Below are 17,530 nucleotides of genomic sequence, written 5' to 3'. Positions count from 1 at the left end.
ACGAGATAAGCCACAATTTTTGCCAATGTAGGGTTATTTTTTCATTTTTGAATAAGTAATCTATTTTTATTATATTTTCTCAGGAGTGTTTTTCTTTTTAGTTAAATTAGAAACTTAAATAACTTAACTTTGCTTTCATTTTAAACTCTGTAAATCATGACTAAAAGTTATAGATGATAGTAGATTTTGAAATAAACTAGAATCACTATATTTGAGAAATGTAATTTAATAAAAGTCATATAAATTGTGAATGATCTTTGTTTGAATTGAAACCTTAGAGTTTATAATTAACCTGGGCTTGCAAGGTTAGTAAACCTGCTACAATGTGTCTTTATGTAAGTTTAAGTACCCACTAATGGGATTAATCCTCAAGTTAAAGGAATTAAATTTTAGCTTATTTATATACATTATTTTAATTTAGCGAAATAGAAGGCAACTGACTTGGCAGCAGATGCCAAGAAGCAGGTGAAAGAAGGAAAAGATATCACCACTGTGATCAAATCATTACATGATAACATAAAAGGGGCGAAAAGAGACAGCTCAAGCAAGATGGCTGAAGCAATCAAAGCCCTGCAGCCAAGTCCAAGGAAGACCTGTACTGAAGGAATTTCTTTCAAAGGAAAAAAGAAATGTGGAGGTGACCTGCATGAACATGAAAACAGGAAAAAGAAAATCTCAAAAGCTACACCTGATCTCAAACAGTCTGTGAATCAAGTCATTCCTGCTCAAAAGTTGGCAGAAATAGCAAAACTGTTAGGTGGTGAAACAATTGAGTCACAACCCTCTCAACCGTCAATGCAAGATGTTAAATGTATGTCATTAACACCAAAGAAAGATCATGTCTCCTATGTAAAATAAGGGCAACCCCTCCACAAAAACATAAAGATAGACAATCCCCTAAAACTTCAACACATCGACAGACTACTTCTAAGAACTTATCAACCCCTAACAAAGTAAGGAAATCTCCAACAGAAATTTCTACAGCTCAACATATGAGGCAATAACACCTATAAAGCCCAAAACCAATGGGATGGAACATTTGTAGGCTCCATGAATGTTCTTATCGATTTGGAACAGCCAGATCAATCATTTCAACAAGAAATACATCAAAGCCAAAATCAAAACATGAATTCTTCTGTATATGAAGATAGAACATTAACATTCTCACAGACCCAACAATCGACACACATGCATGGTATGGTTGTTGCAGAACATTCCATTGGGCAAAAATCTAGGAAGGAAATCTTGTGTGAATGTGAGTTAATTTTTTTGTTTAAAATAATTATTGACAGATCTTTTCAAGTAGCAAAGCCACACCTTTGAAAATCTTAGATTTAAAGAAATTTTGAGCAGCTAAAGATTTCATTACTTTCCGTAATCTGCTGATTTACGTAAGTTGTGAAACCTAAATAATTTTATGTTTGATTTTTGTATACATGTACTGTTGCATCTATAACTGTAATTAAATTTGAAATATGCAATGGCTCATCTCTCAAATATCATGACACTCCAATATTTTTTTAACCAGTGTTGAGAATATCACATGAGGAAGCCTCAGTTGCAAGTAATGTTCTTAGAAGCATGGCAGACATTTTGTTTGAAGGAGAATCAAACAGCCAACAGAGTCAAAACATGTTTTGTCAACAAATGGATGGACAGAGCAACTTGTCGTTCACCTTCAAGGTAAATTTCAGCATTAGACATGTGTATACAAAATAACTTAATTCTTGCATTGCCTCTTTCAGCAATCTTGAAACTAGAACTGCCACTATCATGGCGTGAATACCCCCGCATACCACTTTGTCAGAATCAACAGTGGCCATTTAGAGCTCAAGGACAACCTCCCTGCCAAATCTGAGCTTACTAAGCCAGGGCATTGCTAAGTTATGTATTCTGCATGCTTCAAATGTGAAAATGTCAAAATCAATACATTGCAGCCCCTGTGAAATGTGAACCTTGAATCAAGTTTGACCATGGTTAAACATGGTCAAAACATGGTTGTCTATGTTGTTCGTTCAGACTTTGACTCTGGTCGATTATAACCATGATTGACCATGATTTGACTATGGTCTGACTGTGGTAAATGACCATGTTTTCCAGACCATGAAACAAGGTCAATCTTAAACAGTAGAAACACATTTGGTAATAAATGTTGCATTGCACAAATAGTGTCTGTTTCTTACTTAAAATACAACAATTTGAAACTCTAAGCAGTTTAGCATGCAACACCGTGAGTACGGTGTACACCTTATGTATTGTCCATGACTGACTATGATTCATGATCAAGAGTCTTTGTTTGAATATGATTCATGGTCAACAGTAATTACTAGACCCTGAATCACAGTCAAGCATAAATATTTCACATACTTAATATAAACAATGCATTATACAATTTATGTTGTTTTTTTTAACTTTAAAATAGAAATGAATACATAATACTGACATCAGATTTCGTTTTTTCCTGAATTATGTATTGTCCTTGACCGGCTATGATTGATGGTCAGGAGTCATGAATCATGGGCAAACAAAGACATAAAACAACATGTTTAATGTCTTTGTTTGCCCATGATTCATGGTCAACAATAATCTTTAAAATTATTATTTAAAGTGGAAGTGACTTACAACAGGGCTTAGCTTCCAGTCATGACCAATATACAGTCAAACCTGTATTGAGCGGCCACTTAAAAAGTAGGACTGTGTGGTAATTTAAGACAGGTTGTCACTTAAAGCAGAATGAAAGTAATACAGAAAGCTCTCAAAGAGCTTTCTGCATTACTTTTGTTTTGCATTAAGTGACCACCTGTCCAAAATAGTTGTCATGATACCTTTTTCAATGACCGCTCTAGAAAGGTTTGACTGTACACGTTTGTATCAAGTTTAAAGACCTAAAGCTTACGAGTAATTAAAGTACATGTAACTTCTGAAACCAAGTAAAACAATTACAATTGGCACAAAGTTACATTTGTATAGCAGACAAAAATCAGACTGTGCAATTACCACAGTTCATAAAACATTGTCTTCTTCACAGTAATGAATAGTCATTTAAAAACACCATGACCATACTGGTTTGGCATCTTTGCTATTACACACAATCTCTCGTCAGGTGTGATATAAAAAAGTTTCTCCTTTATTGTGTCCACTTCAAAAATGTCAACATCCAAAGTTGGTTTTACTACAAGCAGATGATGACCAGCAACCTGGCAAACATGTTGTGGCTCTTGCACCTCAAGCGCATGTCCAACAGCATATACAATACCAGAAACTTCATTTAAAAGGAAATATTCTACACTGTAAGAATTATTATTACTGCAAAGAACAACATAACAGATTCTCTTATTCATCCTTGAATATTCCTTGGAATACAGGTATTGACTACGGACTTTAACTCTTTTCACTTTCTTTAAATCTTTCACAGATACAGCTTGAGTTCTATTTAAGATAAACTCTCTGTCCGGATTTTCAAATTCACAAGATGTTACAGCACCACTAATGTAGCAATTTTTAAATTTTTTTAAATTTTGCCATCGCTTTCTCCATTTCGGAACCATTCGTGATAGAAAATGCATTTCTGGACCTTCTACATAACTAGGAATATCCAAGCTCCAAATTCTGAACTGAGCATGCTTCATCTTTAGTACTGGCTTTAGTACATTTCCTGTACCATGAGCTGTGTTCAGCAAATCTGCATTAGAATCCTCAAATCCAAAACAACTCCATCCAAATAATGGACCCCAAAGTCTGACATAATACACTAAATGGCTGCCAATATTGTGAACATTCAATCCACACGAACCTTGCCCATACAACTGACAAAAATCTTCATAAAACCTTTCTAGAAGTGTTTCTGCCCTATCTAAATCTAACTGTGATATTTTGTCTTGAAGCAAAATGTGAATTCCTTCTGATAAACATGAAAAATGTTCCAAATAAACATCTGGCAGGTAACCTTTCAAACATGGAAGTGCGTAGTACAGAAGCCAGGTTTGTAATTCTGTTGCTTTGAAGTGAGTATAATTTTTTTCTAGATTCATGGGAATTCTTTCTATGTAATCAGGTGGTTGAATTTTACCCATACGTTTTGAGATTTTGTTCAAGTGTTTTCCTATGAAAAAAGGCTTTCCACTTTGTGTGGAGGAGAACCATTTACTCATCAAAGTTTTTGTGACGCCCAGTAATACTCCATGCATATAATCCGGAACGGCACCTTGAACCATATCAAAATATTCAAGTGCCATAAGTCCAGAATGGCCACATATCCCCATTATTCTCTCCTTTCTAGAAGCCTGAACTCCTTTTACATACTTCAGGTCATCGGATTCTCTCATTGGAGGTTTTTCTATTCTTGGTCTATATGGGTAACAATGGCTATATCCTTTTCCGTGTTTCACATTTAAACCTCTTTCTTCACATGTTATGCAACCATAATCCCCATTGTGCATAGTCATATTGGCAACATATGCTTTTGCTTGGAGGTCCACAGAAGCCAATAATACTGTCAGCCGCACATTTACTGTAGTGAACAGACCTGGTGGTTGAACAGAGATTCCATCACTGTGTAGCTTAGACACTGCATCACCGAAAGCTGCTATATACTGAAAAAATGGTGGCTTATCCTTTCCTTGCCAGAGACCTGCTAGAATTGTATTTTCTCGTGCAAATCTCTGCGCTGGTGGCAACTCATTGATACAGATGAAAATTGGCCAAAGTTTTACCTTACTCGAGTTAAACAAAGGTACACCATCAGTATTGAAAATGGCACTTACAGCATTTTCACTATGGAGACATCCTCCAGGCTGACAGTGCTTTAAGTAAGCTTCTCCATCTATAATATCAGTAATGTGTGAAGGAGTCTCATTAACATTTATAGATTGTTTAGTTCTCTGTATCTCATCCCAGATATTATTTCTTTCTATCAGACTACACAGCTGACTTTCCACATCAGCAATGATAAAAAAACATCTAGCCTGCCTGTTTGACATTGTCTGACTTGATATTGGGCCAATGTATCTCAATCCAGGACAATCACCTATTGAGCACCGGAAATCATCAGGATCATCTGGAAATCTTTTGTTACAAAAACAACAGTAGTGGATTACTTCAGGTTCGTTTTTACTAATGCTGCTGAACATCTCCTCATATTTAAGCTTTCTGAAGTATTGACTTTCAGGACACAAGGTCTGTAATAGTTGTAAAAGGTCCTTCCCAGCAGAAGCTGACAGATTGTATTTTAGTATGTATGACACGAGACAAAAGGCTTGTGACTCGTGCACGGATAATGTCTTCATACTGACATCATCAGTCTCTGCATGTTCACCTTCTGTCTCAAAATCATCCAACTCTGAAAAATCAGACCCAGACAAGTTTGCATCACACTCACTGCTTGTTTCATTCAAGCTATCATGATCAGAATAGGAGTCTGAGTCACTACTGCTAAGAAATTCATCCCCATAAACTGTTTCAGACAGAGCTTCTGTACTACATGGAGAGTTTGTTAAGTCATATTCCACACCCTCCAAAAGTTTACATTCCTCGGAAAATTTACTTTCACATGTAACTGAGCTTTCTGGTGTAAATGAGCTTTCTGTAACTGAGCTTTCTGGTGTAACTGAGCTTTCTGGTGTGTTTGTCAATGGCTGTTTAACATCTTTCTTCCACCTACGAAGTGTTCTCTTTGGTACTGGAACAGAATCATCTTCACGATATCTTTTACGTTCCTTTACTGGACCTGAAAAAAAATGTATCATATAAATTCTGGTGTACAAGTTTATATCATAAGATTACGAAAAATGATCACTAAAAGGAAGACAAAGAGAACTGTAAGGCAGGTGGCAGCTTAACTCTTTGCACACTAGCAGCAGATTTTCCACCCATTGATTCCCTATGCAAACAGTCTGGATCCAAATCAGGCCCTACATGATTGTGGGACTTGATCTAAGATCCAAACTGTTTGACACTCAGTGTAAAAATTAGAATATTTTTTTTTATTTTTCATCTGCTGAATGTCATCTGCATTGGTTTTTTTAATGCAGACAATTCAGCTGACGAATATAACATAGCATGCAAAAAGTTCAAGCAAGCCAAAAATTGCAGAACACTGCAAGCCTGTCTTACAGACATTCTTTTTGCCTTCCTCCGAGTTGTCGTTTTAGTGAGAATTGATGACTGGGATAATAAATATTGAAGGGGGGGGGGGGTGTAATATCATAATCAGGATAAAATTGCCGAATATCTCATCTTTCAAATCATTAATCCTTTTACCTTGTTTATGCTAGACTCCACTATGAATTAAGATTAACTGAATTCTTTTACAGACACATTAAAATGTTGCTGCAGTAAATAGAACAGATCTAGCTCTATAACATTCTATTACTCAATTGAGTAGACCCAGATCAGAGAGCTCCGTCAGCAACTGCTTGATCTGGGTCTACTGTAACTCTATTTGCAAACACATAAACAGCTGTATGCTAGCCCAGACAGACAGACGGATGGAAAGCGCATAATCAATAAATCTCCCCCATACGGGGGAGACATAATAAGGCTATTCAAGAGTCAATACTTACTTCTGTTGTGAATGCTGACTAGATGAGACTGAATTCTTTGCTTTCTTGACAGGGACCTCCCACACAACAAACACACATAAACTTCGACACCATCAAGACTTTGCTGTTCATAGCATTCAGATAATGCTTCCATCATGGAAAGTGATGCCCTAAAAACAATGATTTTACACTGAGTACAAAAAGTTTGTTTGTTTGTTTGTGTCATTTTACGCCTTTTTCCAACAGTATTTCAGTCATATAGACGGGTAGTTTCCTAACCATCGTTCCTGGAGAGTTACACCAGTACTTGACTACCTTCCTCCGCGCTAAACTACCAAAGCATCTCCCGGGGATCGAACCCACGCCAGAGAGGTAACTGGATTAGAAGTCATCGACTCTAACCACTCGACCACGGAGGCGGTGAGTACAAAAAGAAATGCATATGGTGAAATTCTGTAATTTACATTCAAGGGCACCTGCTGTCAAATAGGCTGGCAATTGAATACTTGTGTATATTTTATTTATACTATTGCGTTAACACATCATTTAATGTGTAATGTAATGAACGATAAGCGTTTCTGTTTGTACTGAGTTTAGATATTATATAATCCCTATCCCAGCAAGAACAGGTATTGCACACAATGTAATTCACTATTAAGATATACTGATAATGCACCAGTTATTTGTAACCATGTCCCCACACCCAGGGAATAGCAGGGGCTTTGACTTTAAGCCAAGCCAATCCCTAGTAAATATAACTGCCACAGGGTCTTTCCCTGCTGATCACTATTGTCACCAAATAAAGAAGCATTTGAAAAGTAGCGAAACTACTTTTAATTGTTTACAAAAACTTTCAATATGTTCTGCAAAATTTTAATCAGTATTGCTTAAATTTGAATAAAACAGTGGTACCGGTATTTTGAAATGAAAACTGTTACAAACGTGTCAGAAAGAAATTCAGAGATTTATAAAGAAATTATCATGGGTATGAACTAGGATTTCGAGACGTTTCGGCCCCAAAACGTATCGGCCCCAGACGTTTCGTCCCTTTACCAAATCGTCCCCAGAATAAGAACTGTGTTTGAAACCAGTATATTAAAATTTTATAGTTATAATAATCATAAATGATAATTTTCATGAAGTGAAACGCCAATTTCCAAGTACCTTGAAAGATTTATGATACATCTTATATATTTTACGTAAAAGATTAAATCTTTACCAAAACCATCAACGATTAGATACTTGTTGCATTTAATGTTAACTTCAATGTTTATGTATATCTCATAATAAATAGGTACTCATAATTATTTCCATGATATTGAAAAATCTAACACATTTAATTATCAGGTAAGGAAAGTTAGTTGTTCATGCACGTGAAAATCGAAATATCCGGTCATGTAATTTTACAATGAAAAGAAAACAGAAGCCATAATATCTATAATTCTTTTGTCACTGTCAGCATTGTTTGATAAATATATAGCAGGTACATTTATGATTTGGTTTCAGTCTTTCAATCATTTTTATAACATCTAGCAGATCTATCATTATCTAATAACAATAATAACTAAAAATATTATCAGGAGATTATAGCAAACCGTTTTTTAATCTTTTGAAGTTTTCTCTGATATTACTCAGTGTTTGAAATTAGCAGTAGTCCTATAGCCCCAGACTACTAAATTCCACCTCGGGCTACCAACTTTTCACAGTAACAAGCCCGACCAGGCTACTGCATTTTCAGAGGCAATTATTATAAACAACTGTTTTGAACCAATGAATCGTGCTTGTGAAATGTTTTTTGGGCTAGTGAATATTCCAATCTGGTTGTCCGACCAGCGTAGTCCATTCAAATCCTAATTTCTTACACTGATTACTTACATTAATTCTATCTCTATTGTATTTTAATTATGCTTAATGTAATGTAACAAATTAATTATAATTGTTTATATTCCTGTACACTATGCTTCTCAAAAATTTCAGCTTACATGTATTTTTCTATCATTTGTAATTTGCTATAAGTATGTATTTACTCAATTGCAATAAACGTTTGAATTGAATTGAATTAAATTGAATAAAGCTATAGACAGTTAATTAGTTACACCCTGAAAAAAAAATACATAGGCCTGTAGTTTAATTAAGATAAAAAAAATGTTTTCTAAGGAATAATTGTAATTAACTTTCTTAATCAAGAAGTTTTAGTGGTTTGTTTTATAAATTCAGAATTAACCTGCCTTTATTGTTTGTTACACCTTTAAAAACATTAACGTATATCTAAATGGTTCAAAATATCAAAAGATAATAAATAATTATTTAAAGAATTAAAGGGTCATACTTGTTTAATTGTAATTAAATCAATTCGTGTTAATTAATTTAATTAATTGTCTGTACTATATAGCAGGGCCGAAACGTCTCGCGGAAAAGGGCCGAAACGTCCAGGGGCCGATTTTTCTACTGGGGCCGATTTGGTTTGGGGCCGAAACGTCCTGTTTGCTGAACTAGTACCGGGACGAATACATTGAACAGTAAAACAAACTCGAACGCTTTTGACATCGTATATGAGCGGGGAGTGCTGGTTAATCAATGTATCAAACATACTTAGAGAATTATAAATAAGTGATTTAGTGTAAAACTTACGCTGTGAGAGGCCTACAAATGCGTTGGAACTTTTCAATTTCGTAACCGGAAGCTCAACAATTTCCGGAAACGTCGGAACTACAGAAAATGACCTCAATACATAAAATTGATCCAGTACAATTGTTGATATATAACAGGTGACTTTCGCTGCTCACCAACTGTTTGGAGGCCTCAAACTACCAGTCAGTACAATCATAATCAAACTTACGAAGTTCAAGGGTGTATTTGACCCAACTTTCTTTTTCAAAGCGTCAATCGTAACTACTCGGCCTTTTCCGCCACTTCCCAAAGCATCCGGAATTTGGCGAGGGATGCCGAATGTAACAAACTAATTTTTTTCTTTAACGAACATTTTGTGTATTACAGCAATCTTTTTGACATTTTTCCTAATAAACTTCCAAAAGTATAAATCAAAACACAAAGTAAACACAAAATATAAATAAATAAATATAATATTTTACCGCTCCCGCACAATGTGACCAATCAGCAACGACCAGCCTCTTTCTATCATCACAGACGAAAATGGCGGTGCATTCGTCCATATCGCGCAACAATTTTTCGGTTATGAAGTGGACAAACGATGGAAACAGACTTTCTGTACACCATTTAAAACACATAGTTGAACCAAAGAAAGGCTATGATATGTACAACACTGGTGATATAGGGCTGGCGGTGTATCCTGGTTATCCTGGACAATGGGCATTCGTCATCTTGTGTGTTGGTGGTAAGCGTATTTTGTTTTTGGCCCTTTGTATATTAACTTTATTACGAAGTCAAATGGGAAAAAAATAATTGACATGCTCAAATGAATTTTAACTATTGATTGGTTAAAGATTCGACCTCTTGATGTTATGATCACGGGTTTCATTTCGTCCACAGGACGTTTCGAACAGAGACATGCCCCAACCAACATGCACTGTTTACCCGGGGATTCGTGCCCCGTTGTAAGGTTTGGCGAATATTCAGATATATTGAAGTGATGATTATGTCTCCCCCCCCCATATTGAAATAGGGGATTTTATTGTATTATTTCAACAATTATTAAACAAGGTAATGCACAACATAACTCCCATTTTTGCAGATCTATGCATCATAAAAACGCTTGATTTGATAATTACGTCATCGCTTAGTCAAATTTGGAAGTAAAATAGGGATCATTTTTGATCAGGATTTGTGAGATTTTTCTCTCATTTGACAAATTTTGGTTGGATATTTAAAAACCTAGTGAGATATTATACGTTGATGTCAATTTTTTATGTCCCTCCACTTTGTGTGAGGCATATAGTAATCGCACCGTGAGTCTGTCCGTCTGTCTGTGTGTCCGTCCCGAAAAACCTTGTCCGGAGCATATCTCCTATACCACATCGGCTAGGGATACCAAATTTAGTGTGTCACTACATCATGGGATGGCGGAGTGTCGCGTACCATTTTCAAGGTGCTGTGACCTTGACCTTTGACCTCATTTGTAGAAACTCCATGTTTTTGTTTGGGACAAGACCCTGAGGAAGCATTGCTGTTTCACAAACACACAGCTTTCTTGTTTTCAATAGAATGTTAAGTAAGCAAAATCTGCTAAAAATGTTGCAACTATTTTAGGTACATATCTGAAGAATTGTCAAAAAAGATGCAGTATGGTTTGGCCGCCAATCATTCTATACCGAGTCACCGACCTAGCACATAGCTTGGTCCGCGTTTTAGGCATTGTTGTCTTTATTCATTTTTCGAAGTTGGTTAGTGCATGAATTCAATGAGGTGTTTTTTTATGCCCCCGCCATGTAATGGCCGGGGCATATAGTGTTACCCTGTTCCGTCATTCCGTCCTTCCGTCCTTCCGTCCTTCCATCCTTCCGTCCTTCCGTCCTTCCGTCATTCTGTCATTCCGTCATCATCAGTTTCCGTTCATTATCTTAAGAACGGTTGGGCACATTCAACTCAAATTTGACATATGGATATGTCATGAGAAAATACAGGTCAAGTTCGAATTTGGTCATGGTTCGATGATTTTTGGCAGAGTTATGCCCCTTTTACTTTGAAAATAATATGAAATTTCAGTTTCCGTTCATTATCTCAAGAACGGTTGGACACATTCAACTCAAACTTGACATATGGATATGTTATGAGAAAATACAGGTCAAGTTCGAATTTGGTTATGGTTCGATGATTTTTGGCAGAGTTATGCCCCTTTTACTTTGAAAATAATATGAAATTTTCAGTTTCCGTTCATTATCTCCCCAACGGTACAACACAATCAACTCAAACTTGACATATGGATATGTCATGAGAAAATACAGGTCAAGTTCGAATTTGGTCATGGTTCGATGATTTTTGGCAGAGTTATGCCCCTTTTACTTTGAAAATAATATGAAATTTTCAGTTTCCGTTCATTATCTCCCTCAAGGTACAACACATTCAACTCAAACGTGACATATGGATGCGTCAAAGGAATGCACAGGTCAAGTTCAAATTTGGTTATGGTTCAATGATTTTTGGCAGAGTTATGCCCCTTTCACTTTGAAAATAATATGAAATTTACAGTTTCTGTTCATTATCTACCTAACAGTGTTACATATTCAATTTTAATTTGACATATGGATATGTCAAAGGAATGGGCAGGTCAAGTTGGAATTTGGTCATGGTTTGATGGTTTTTTGGCAGAGTTATGTCCCTTTCACTTTGAAAATAATATAGATACATCTTAGGAATAAGCAGTTTAAGTTTGAATTTGGTCATGGTTCAATGATTTTAGACAAACTTATCTTTCCTGAATGTTGGAAAAATTTTGAACTTTCAGTTTCAGCACTCATTCTTTTAGCCATTATTTTGGCTACAAATATGCAATATGCTTTTTCTAAAGGTTAAGACTGAATAATTTCAGTGCCTTGAACGTTGTATGGAAATGGTTTGTGTTAACATTGAAAAGTTTTAAGGGCTTTGAACTTAAAATGAAAAAAAAAATTAATGCACCATCTGAAATTTTGGCTGCATGCGGGGGCATCCGTGGCATGATGACACATTTCTAGTTTTATAAAAGATTGAAATAGGTTTTATTAATTCTTAGATGCATTAAATTAATAGTGCTGTTTTTGAGAATAAACTTTCGTCTCAGGGTCGGAACGTGACTGCATTTGTTATGGCATATATATTATACCATAATATCTTGATCAACTTCGATAGCCATGTAAATCGCTTAAGTCATTACGGAGTTATGGGCCTTGATGAGTTTGTGACAAAGCGGTAAATGGGGGCATCCGTGTTGAAACCTATGGGACACGAATCGACGGTCTGCTATCCGGCTATGGTTAATGTCGCACAATGTTTTAATAGCAGATGTTGGTGATATTCATTTGTAAACTTGCAAGAGCTTGTGGTGTAAATCTTTATACTTATCTTTCTACTTTTCAGAAACAAAAGCTGAAATGCAAAACTGGCTTAGTGATTATATTATGAACTTGGAAGAAACGGATGTCCCAAAATCCCAGAAGAAAAGAAAACAGAGAACACAGCCAAAGTCGCTTAGTGATAAAATGAACTCTGAAGACACAGATGTCCAATCCCAGAAGAAAGAAAAGCAGGGGACAAAGCCAAAGTCAAATCAAGAGCTGGGTGAAGCCACAGACTGGTTGAACAGGAGGAATAGAGACATGGGTGAAGCCACAGACTGGTTGAACAGGAGGAATAGAGACAGGTATGACTTGTTTTTAGCTCGACTTGTAGGGTGTACATCCACACTTTTTAAACAACATCTATGAAACCACTGGATGGAAGTTGACGAAACTTGGCTGGGATATTCCTTGGATGGCCCCCTATCAAAGTTCCATTCCATGAAGAACTCTGGTTGCCATGGCAACCAAAGTGAAAAACTTCGAAAAAACCCTTGGTCAAATTTCAAAATAATTTCACAGAAATGATTCTTGGGTGGACCACTACAAAATTGTTTGAAGAATTTTGATATGTCAAAAATCATGGCCGCCGTGCGGCCAGTTTTCCTTATACAGCTTATTTTTGCTATATAGGAAACTTTGAAATCTTATTCTCCAGAAGTACCGATACAATTTCAAAAATAATGATTTTTGGCAGAGTTATGTCCCTTTTACTTTAAAATAATATGAAATTTTCAGTTTCCGTTCATTATCTCCCAAATGGTACAACACATTCAACTCAAACTTGACATATGGATATGTTTTTTAGGAATGCCCAGGCCAAGTTCGAATTTGGTCATGGTTCAATGATTTTTGGCAGACTAATGCCCCTTTCACTTTGAAAATAATATGAAATTTACAGTTTCTGTTCATTATCTACCCAACAGTGTTACATATTCAACTCAAATTTGACATATGGATATGTCAAAGGAATGGGCAGGTCAAGTTGGAATTTGGTCATGGTTTGATGATTTTTTTGGCAGAGTTATGTCCCTTTCACTTTTAAAATAATATAGATACATCTTAGGAATAAGCAGTTTAAGTTTGAATTTAGTCGTGGTTCAATGCCCCCGGACAAACTTATCTTTCTTGATTATGTTGGAAAAATTTTGAACTTTCAGTTTCAGCACTCATACTTTTGTGGAAATGTATGTAGCCATTATGAAATATGCTATTTTCAAAAGGTTAAGACTGAATAATTTCAGTGCCTTGAACATTGTATGAAAATGGTTTGTGTTAACATTGAAAAGTTTTAAGGCCTTTGAACTTAAAATGAAAAAAATAATTTGTACAAACAAATTTGGACCTAAATATTATAACATCTGAAATTTTGGCTGCATGCTGGGGCATCCGTGTCATGATGACACATTTCTAGTCTTTATACATCTTTATCAAAAAGATTATTTGCTCTGTGTAACCCTTTAATCAGGTTAGCATTATAGGACCATCATGGTCCTCTTGTTTATCTTATTCAAATTAAAGTGTATTATATTTTTTTAGCGCTGTGGCTCAAGATGACAGCAGAATCACTTCTGAAACCCAGCAATCATGCACGCCGCCGACATCAGCATCCACATCGTAAGTAAAACTATTTTAGTGCCGGGTTGCCAGAAGCACAGAAATTTCAGGCCTAACTTATAACTCTAGCTGTCAGTAATTTCTACAAAAAAAAATGACAATGACACTTGTATTTATGAAATTTATAATTAAAAAGAAAACGGAATTCTAGACTTTTTAAGAAGAAGAAAATATTTAAGATTTAACAAGAAAATGCATCAATGCGACAACTTGCTTGATCTTCCGTAAAAATTCTAAAGCCATAGAAAATAAATCTTTAGATTCTCATCTGGGTTTTTGAAAAACAGTGAGACGGTAGGGCGCTTTTTATTTTAAGCTCTACTGGCCATTGGCGAGAAGAGCTTATGGGGTGATTGAGTTGTCCTTCCAGTCGTTAACTTTTGGCCTTCCTTTCCATACTTTACCATATTGTTGATATCAATGAAGGGTTTGGACAAGTTCGAAAACTAGATATTATATACAACAAGTAACAGCAGAGTTATGGCCCTTGATTTAGTTTGAAATACTATATTTTGTCTTGTTAAGAGCGTAGAATTTCATATGATCTTATCAAATGTACACAATCTATTGACATGGTTCCTTTCGAAAATTTGAATTATCGGACCATTGAGTTAGTTGTCTGCCCTTGAATTGCAAAAAAATGTGGTTGAGTCTTGTTAAGAGCCTTCATTTTTTACCCAATCTTAACCAAACCTGTACAGCTGATTGACATTTGTGCAAGCTACAATTTGGTCGGCGAGAAAATATCTGGTCAGCAGTCTTATATTTTACCCAAATGAAATCGAAATTGATTTTCAAAACAATTTTTATGCCCTCTGTTTTAAAGCGATAGCTAGGGCATATAGTTTTTGCCCTGTCTGTCCGTTGCTCCGTCTGTTACCAAAAACTTTAACCTTGCTTAACTTTTGAAAAAAATTGATCCTTGACCTACTTTTAAAATTTGAAAAAACGGCCGTTGTGGGCATTTTCGTGTTTTACAAACACCTTGCTTGTGTTGAAAGTGTATTTTCTACTGTTTGCTTATATAAATATCAAAGATCAGATTCTTCACTTTTGGATGTGGTACTACAATTTATGTATCTAGTACTTATATAAAAAATATCTCGCTTTTTATTCATAGAAGGCGGAGTCTTACAAATATATTCATGAGGGAAAGGGTTAACATAAGTGTTCAATTTAGTATGAAAATTCATGGTAATCTGATGTAGGCAAGCAATATCTCTCGTATTTGTTTATTGCAGGCAAGTTACCCCTGCCAAAAAAAATGAGCCGGAGCAAGTAGAAAGCAGACACATTCTCTCTGCAAAAAAACAGAAGTGCGACCAAACAGAAGGCAGGCGCGTTACCCCTGCCAAAAAACAGAACTGTGATCAAACAGAAGGCAGACACGTTACCCCTGCCAAAAAACAGAAGTGTGACCAAACAGAAGGCAGGCGCGTTACACCTGCCAAAAAACAGAAGTGCGACCAAACAGAAGGCATGCGCGTTACCCCTGCCAAAAAACAGAAGTGTGATCAAACAGAAGGCAGACTCGTTACCCCTACCAAAAAACAGAAGTGCGACCAAACAGAAGGCAGGCGCGTTACACCTGCCAAAAAACAGAAGTGCGACCAAACAGAAGGCAGACACGTTACACCTGCCAAAAAACAGAAGTGCGACCAAACAGAAGGCAGACACGTTACACCTGCCAAAAAACAGAAGTGCGACCAAACAGAAGGAAGGCAGGTTACCCCTACCAAAAAAAAAGAGTGTGAGCACACCGAAGAAATAGTGTATCTCAAAGAGGAAATATATAAGTTGAAACGGCGGGTAAGGAAACTCGAGGACAAGAAGACAGCAAAAGACAAGGAAAGTGATGGGTATTCTAGAGAGGCTCTCACAAAACTTGTCGAGATGGAGAGAAATCCATATACAGCAGCTAAAACTTTGTTAGGATCTCTTTTCACCCAACAGGAATTGCTGAGCCACTCAGTTAGCGGTAAAGCACCTAACTCTACAACTCCAGCAAAGCCCAAATTTGATGGTCAAAAGTATAGCATTTTTGATAATATCATGCGTGAAAAGTTCTCGACGCTAAAGTCAAAGGACATAACTGCGAAGGTTCAAGGTGTTCAAAAGTCCCTTCAGAGAGAAAACTCAAAAAAAGAAACCGTGGTGATTTAAATTAAAAACTTTTGAACACCTTGAACCTTCGACAAAAGTGCCTTCAAAGAGAAAACTCAAAAAATGAAACTGTGGTGATTTAAATTAAAAACTTTTGAACACCTTGAACCTTCGACAAAAGTGCCTTCAGAGAGAAAACTCAAAAATTAAAAACTGACACTGTAGTTTCAAGTTTAGTGTTGTAGTTTTTGTGTTTTAATAGTGTTAAAAGTTTAGTGTTGTAGTTTTTGTGTTTTAATAGTGTTAAACATAATACATTGTATTGCTTTGGTTTAAACTTTGATCTTCACTGCCTATCCAAGACCATAGTGCCATATGTGAACAGCTTGGATCCAGATGAGACAATGAGGGATTCAAGCTGTTTGACATTCGGTCAATATTTTCACCAATATTTCAGAATTACTTTGTTTACACTCTAGGAAGGTGTTGCATTGCTGACCAATATCAACAGGGTGGCAATTATAAACTAGCATTTTTGAACCTGTATGAAAAAGGGTAAATAATTTCATTAGTTGGAAGAATCAAACAAAACTTTTTTGCATTTTGGGAAGGTTTTATTCATCTTTTATAATTTTACATCATCAATACATAATAATGGTATTTAACATCATTAAAAAAACAAGCAAATGATAATCTTATTCAATAATTATTAGATCGTCTGTTTTTCATAGAAAAAAAGTCGAGTTATTGTGATAGCCTTGGCTGCGTCGTCTGCGTCCCAAAATTTTAACCTTACTTCATAACTAAAAAACTGTTCAACATTTTCAAATGAAACTTGGTACACATGTTCCTAGGAACAATGCACATGTCTATACCAAGTAACATAACTCTGGCTTAAATAATTTCTCAATTATGCCCCTTTTTTAACTTAGAAAATCAACACAAAATTTAACTTTACCTCATAACTCATAAACAGTTCAATATATTCAAATGAAATTTGGTACACATGTTCCTAGGAACAATATTCATGTCTATACCATGTCACATAACTCCGGCTTTAATAATTACTCGGTTATGCCCCTTTTTACGACTTAAAAAAAAGAAGATTTAATTGCCATGAACAAGGTTTTAATTTTGTGTACATGTTATTTAATGAAACAAAATACCATGTTTTGTTCAATAAAGACCTCTAAAAGGGCTACTGAATTAATTTGGTATTATGAAACATGAATCGTGGTAATCAGGGCAGCAACATATGAC

At 35.8% G+C, this 17,530-nt stretch overlaps 2 protein-coding genes across 2 annotated transcripts; one reads left to right on the top strand and one right to left on the bottom strand.

The window, feature by feature from the left end:
• Positions 1-1,939: 1,939 nt before the first annotated feature.
• Positions 1,940-11,113, bottom strand: LOC132759958 (uncharacterized). The gene is made up of 3 exons (XM_060751833.1): positions 9,171-11,113; positions 6,561-6,709; positions 1,940-5,725 (listed from the first exon to the last, which is right to left on the bottom strand). Exons 2-3 carry the CDS (start codon positions 6,694-6,696, stop codon positions 3,039-3,041), a joined length of 2,823 nt encoding a protein of 940 aa, XP_060607816.1. The 5' UTR covers positions 6,697-6,709; positions 9,171-11,113; the 3' UTR covers positions 1,940-3,038.
• A 1,229-nt stretch (positions 11,114-12,342) lies between these two features.
• On the top strand, positions 12,343-17,043 carry LOC132759957 (axoneme-associated protein mst101(1)-like). Its single transcript, XM_060751832.1, has 3 exons — positions 12,343-12,855; positions 14,090-14,167; positions 15,409-17,043. The coding sequence occupies exons 1-3, from the start codon at positions 12,587-12,589 to the stop codon at positions 16,328-16,330; spliced, it is 1,269 nt and encodes a 422-aa protein (XP_060607815.1). The 5' UTR covers positions 12,343-12,586; the 3' UTR covers positions 16,331-17,043.
• The last annotated feature ends 487 nt before the right edge of the window (positions 17,044-17,530 follow it).

This window comes from Ruditapes philippinarum, unplaced genomic scaffold (assembly GCF_026571515.1).
Source record: "Ruditapes philippinarum isolate M1 unplaced genomic scaffold, ASM2657151v2 ctg5658_1_1_1_1, whole genome shotgun sequence".
In the NCBI taxonomy this organism is placed as follows: Eukaryota; Metazoa; Mollusca; class Bivalvia; order Venerida; family Veneridae; genus Ruditapes; species Ruditapes philippinarum.
This window is presented reverse-complemented; position numbering and strand designations above follow the sequence as displayed.

Excerpts from the sequence above, each read along its gene's own strand:
- LOC132759958 (XM_060751833.1), bottom strand. The coding sequence starts at position 6,696 with ATGATGGAAGCATTATCTGAATGCTATGAACAGCAAAGTCTTGATGGT. Across the intron at positions 5,726-6,560 it reads AGTCAGCATTCACAACAGAA|GTCCAGTAAAGGAACGTAAA; the intron begins GTAAGTATTGAC and ends ATTTTTTTTCAG.
- LOC132759957 (XM_060751832.1), top strand. The coding sequence starts at position 12,587 with ATGCAAAACTGGCTTAGTGATTATATTATGAACTTGGAAGAAACGGAT. Across the intron at positions 12,856-14,089 it reads AACAGGAGGAATAGAGACAG|CGCTGTGGCTCAAGATGACA; the intron begins GTATGACTTGTT and ends ATATTTTTTTAG. Across the intron at positions 14,168-15,408 it reads CCGACATCAGCATCCACATC|GCAAGTTACCCCTGCCAAAA; the intron begins GTAAGTAAAACT and ends TGTTTATTGCAG.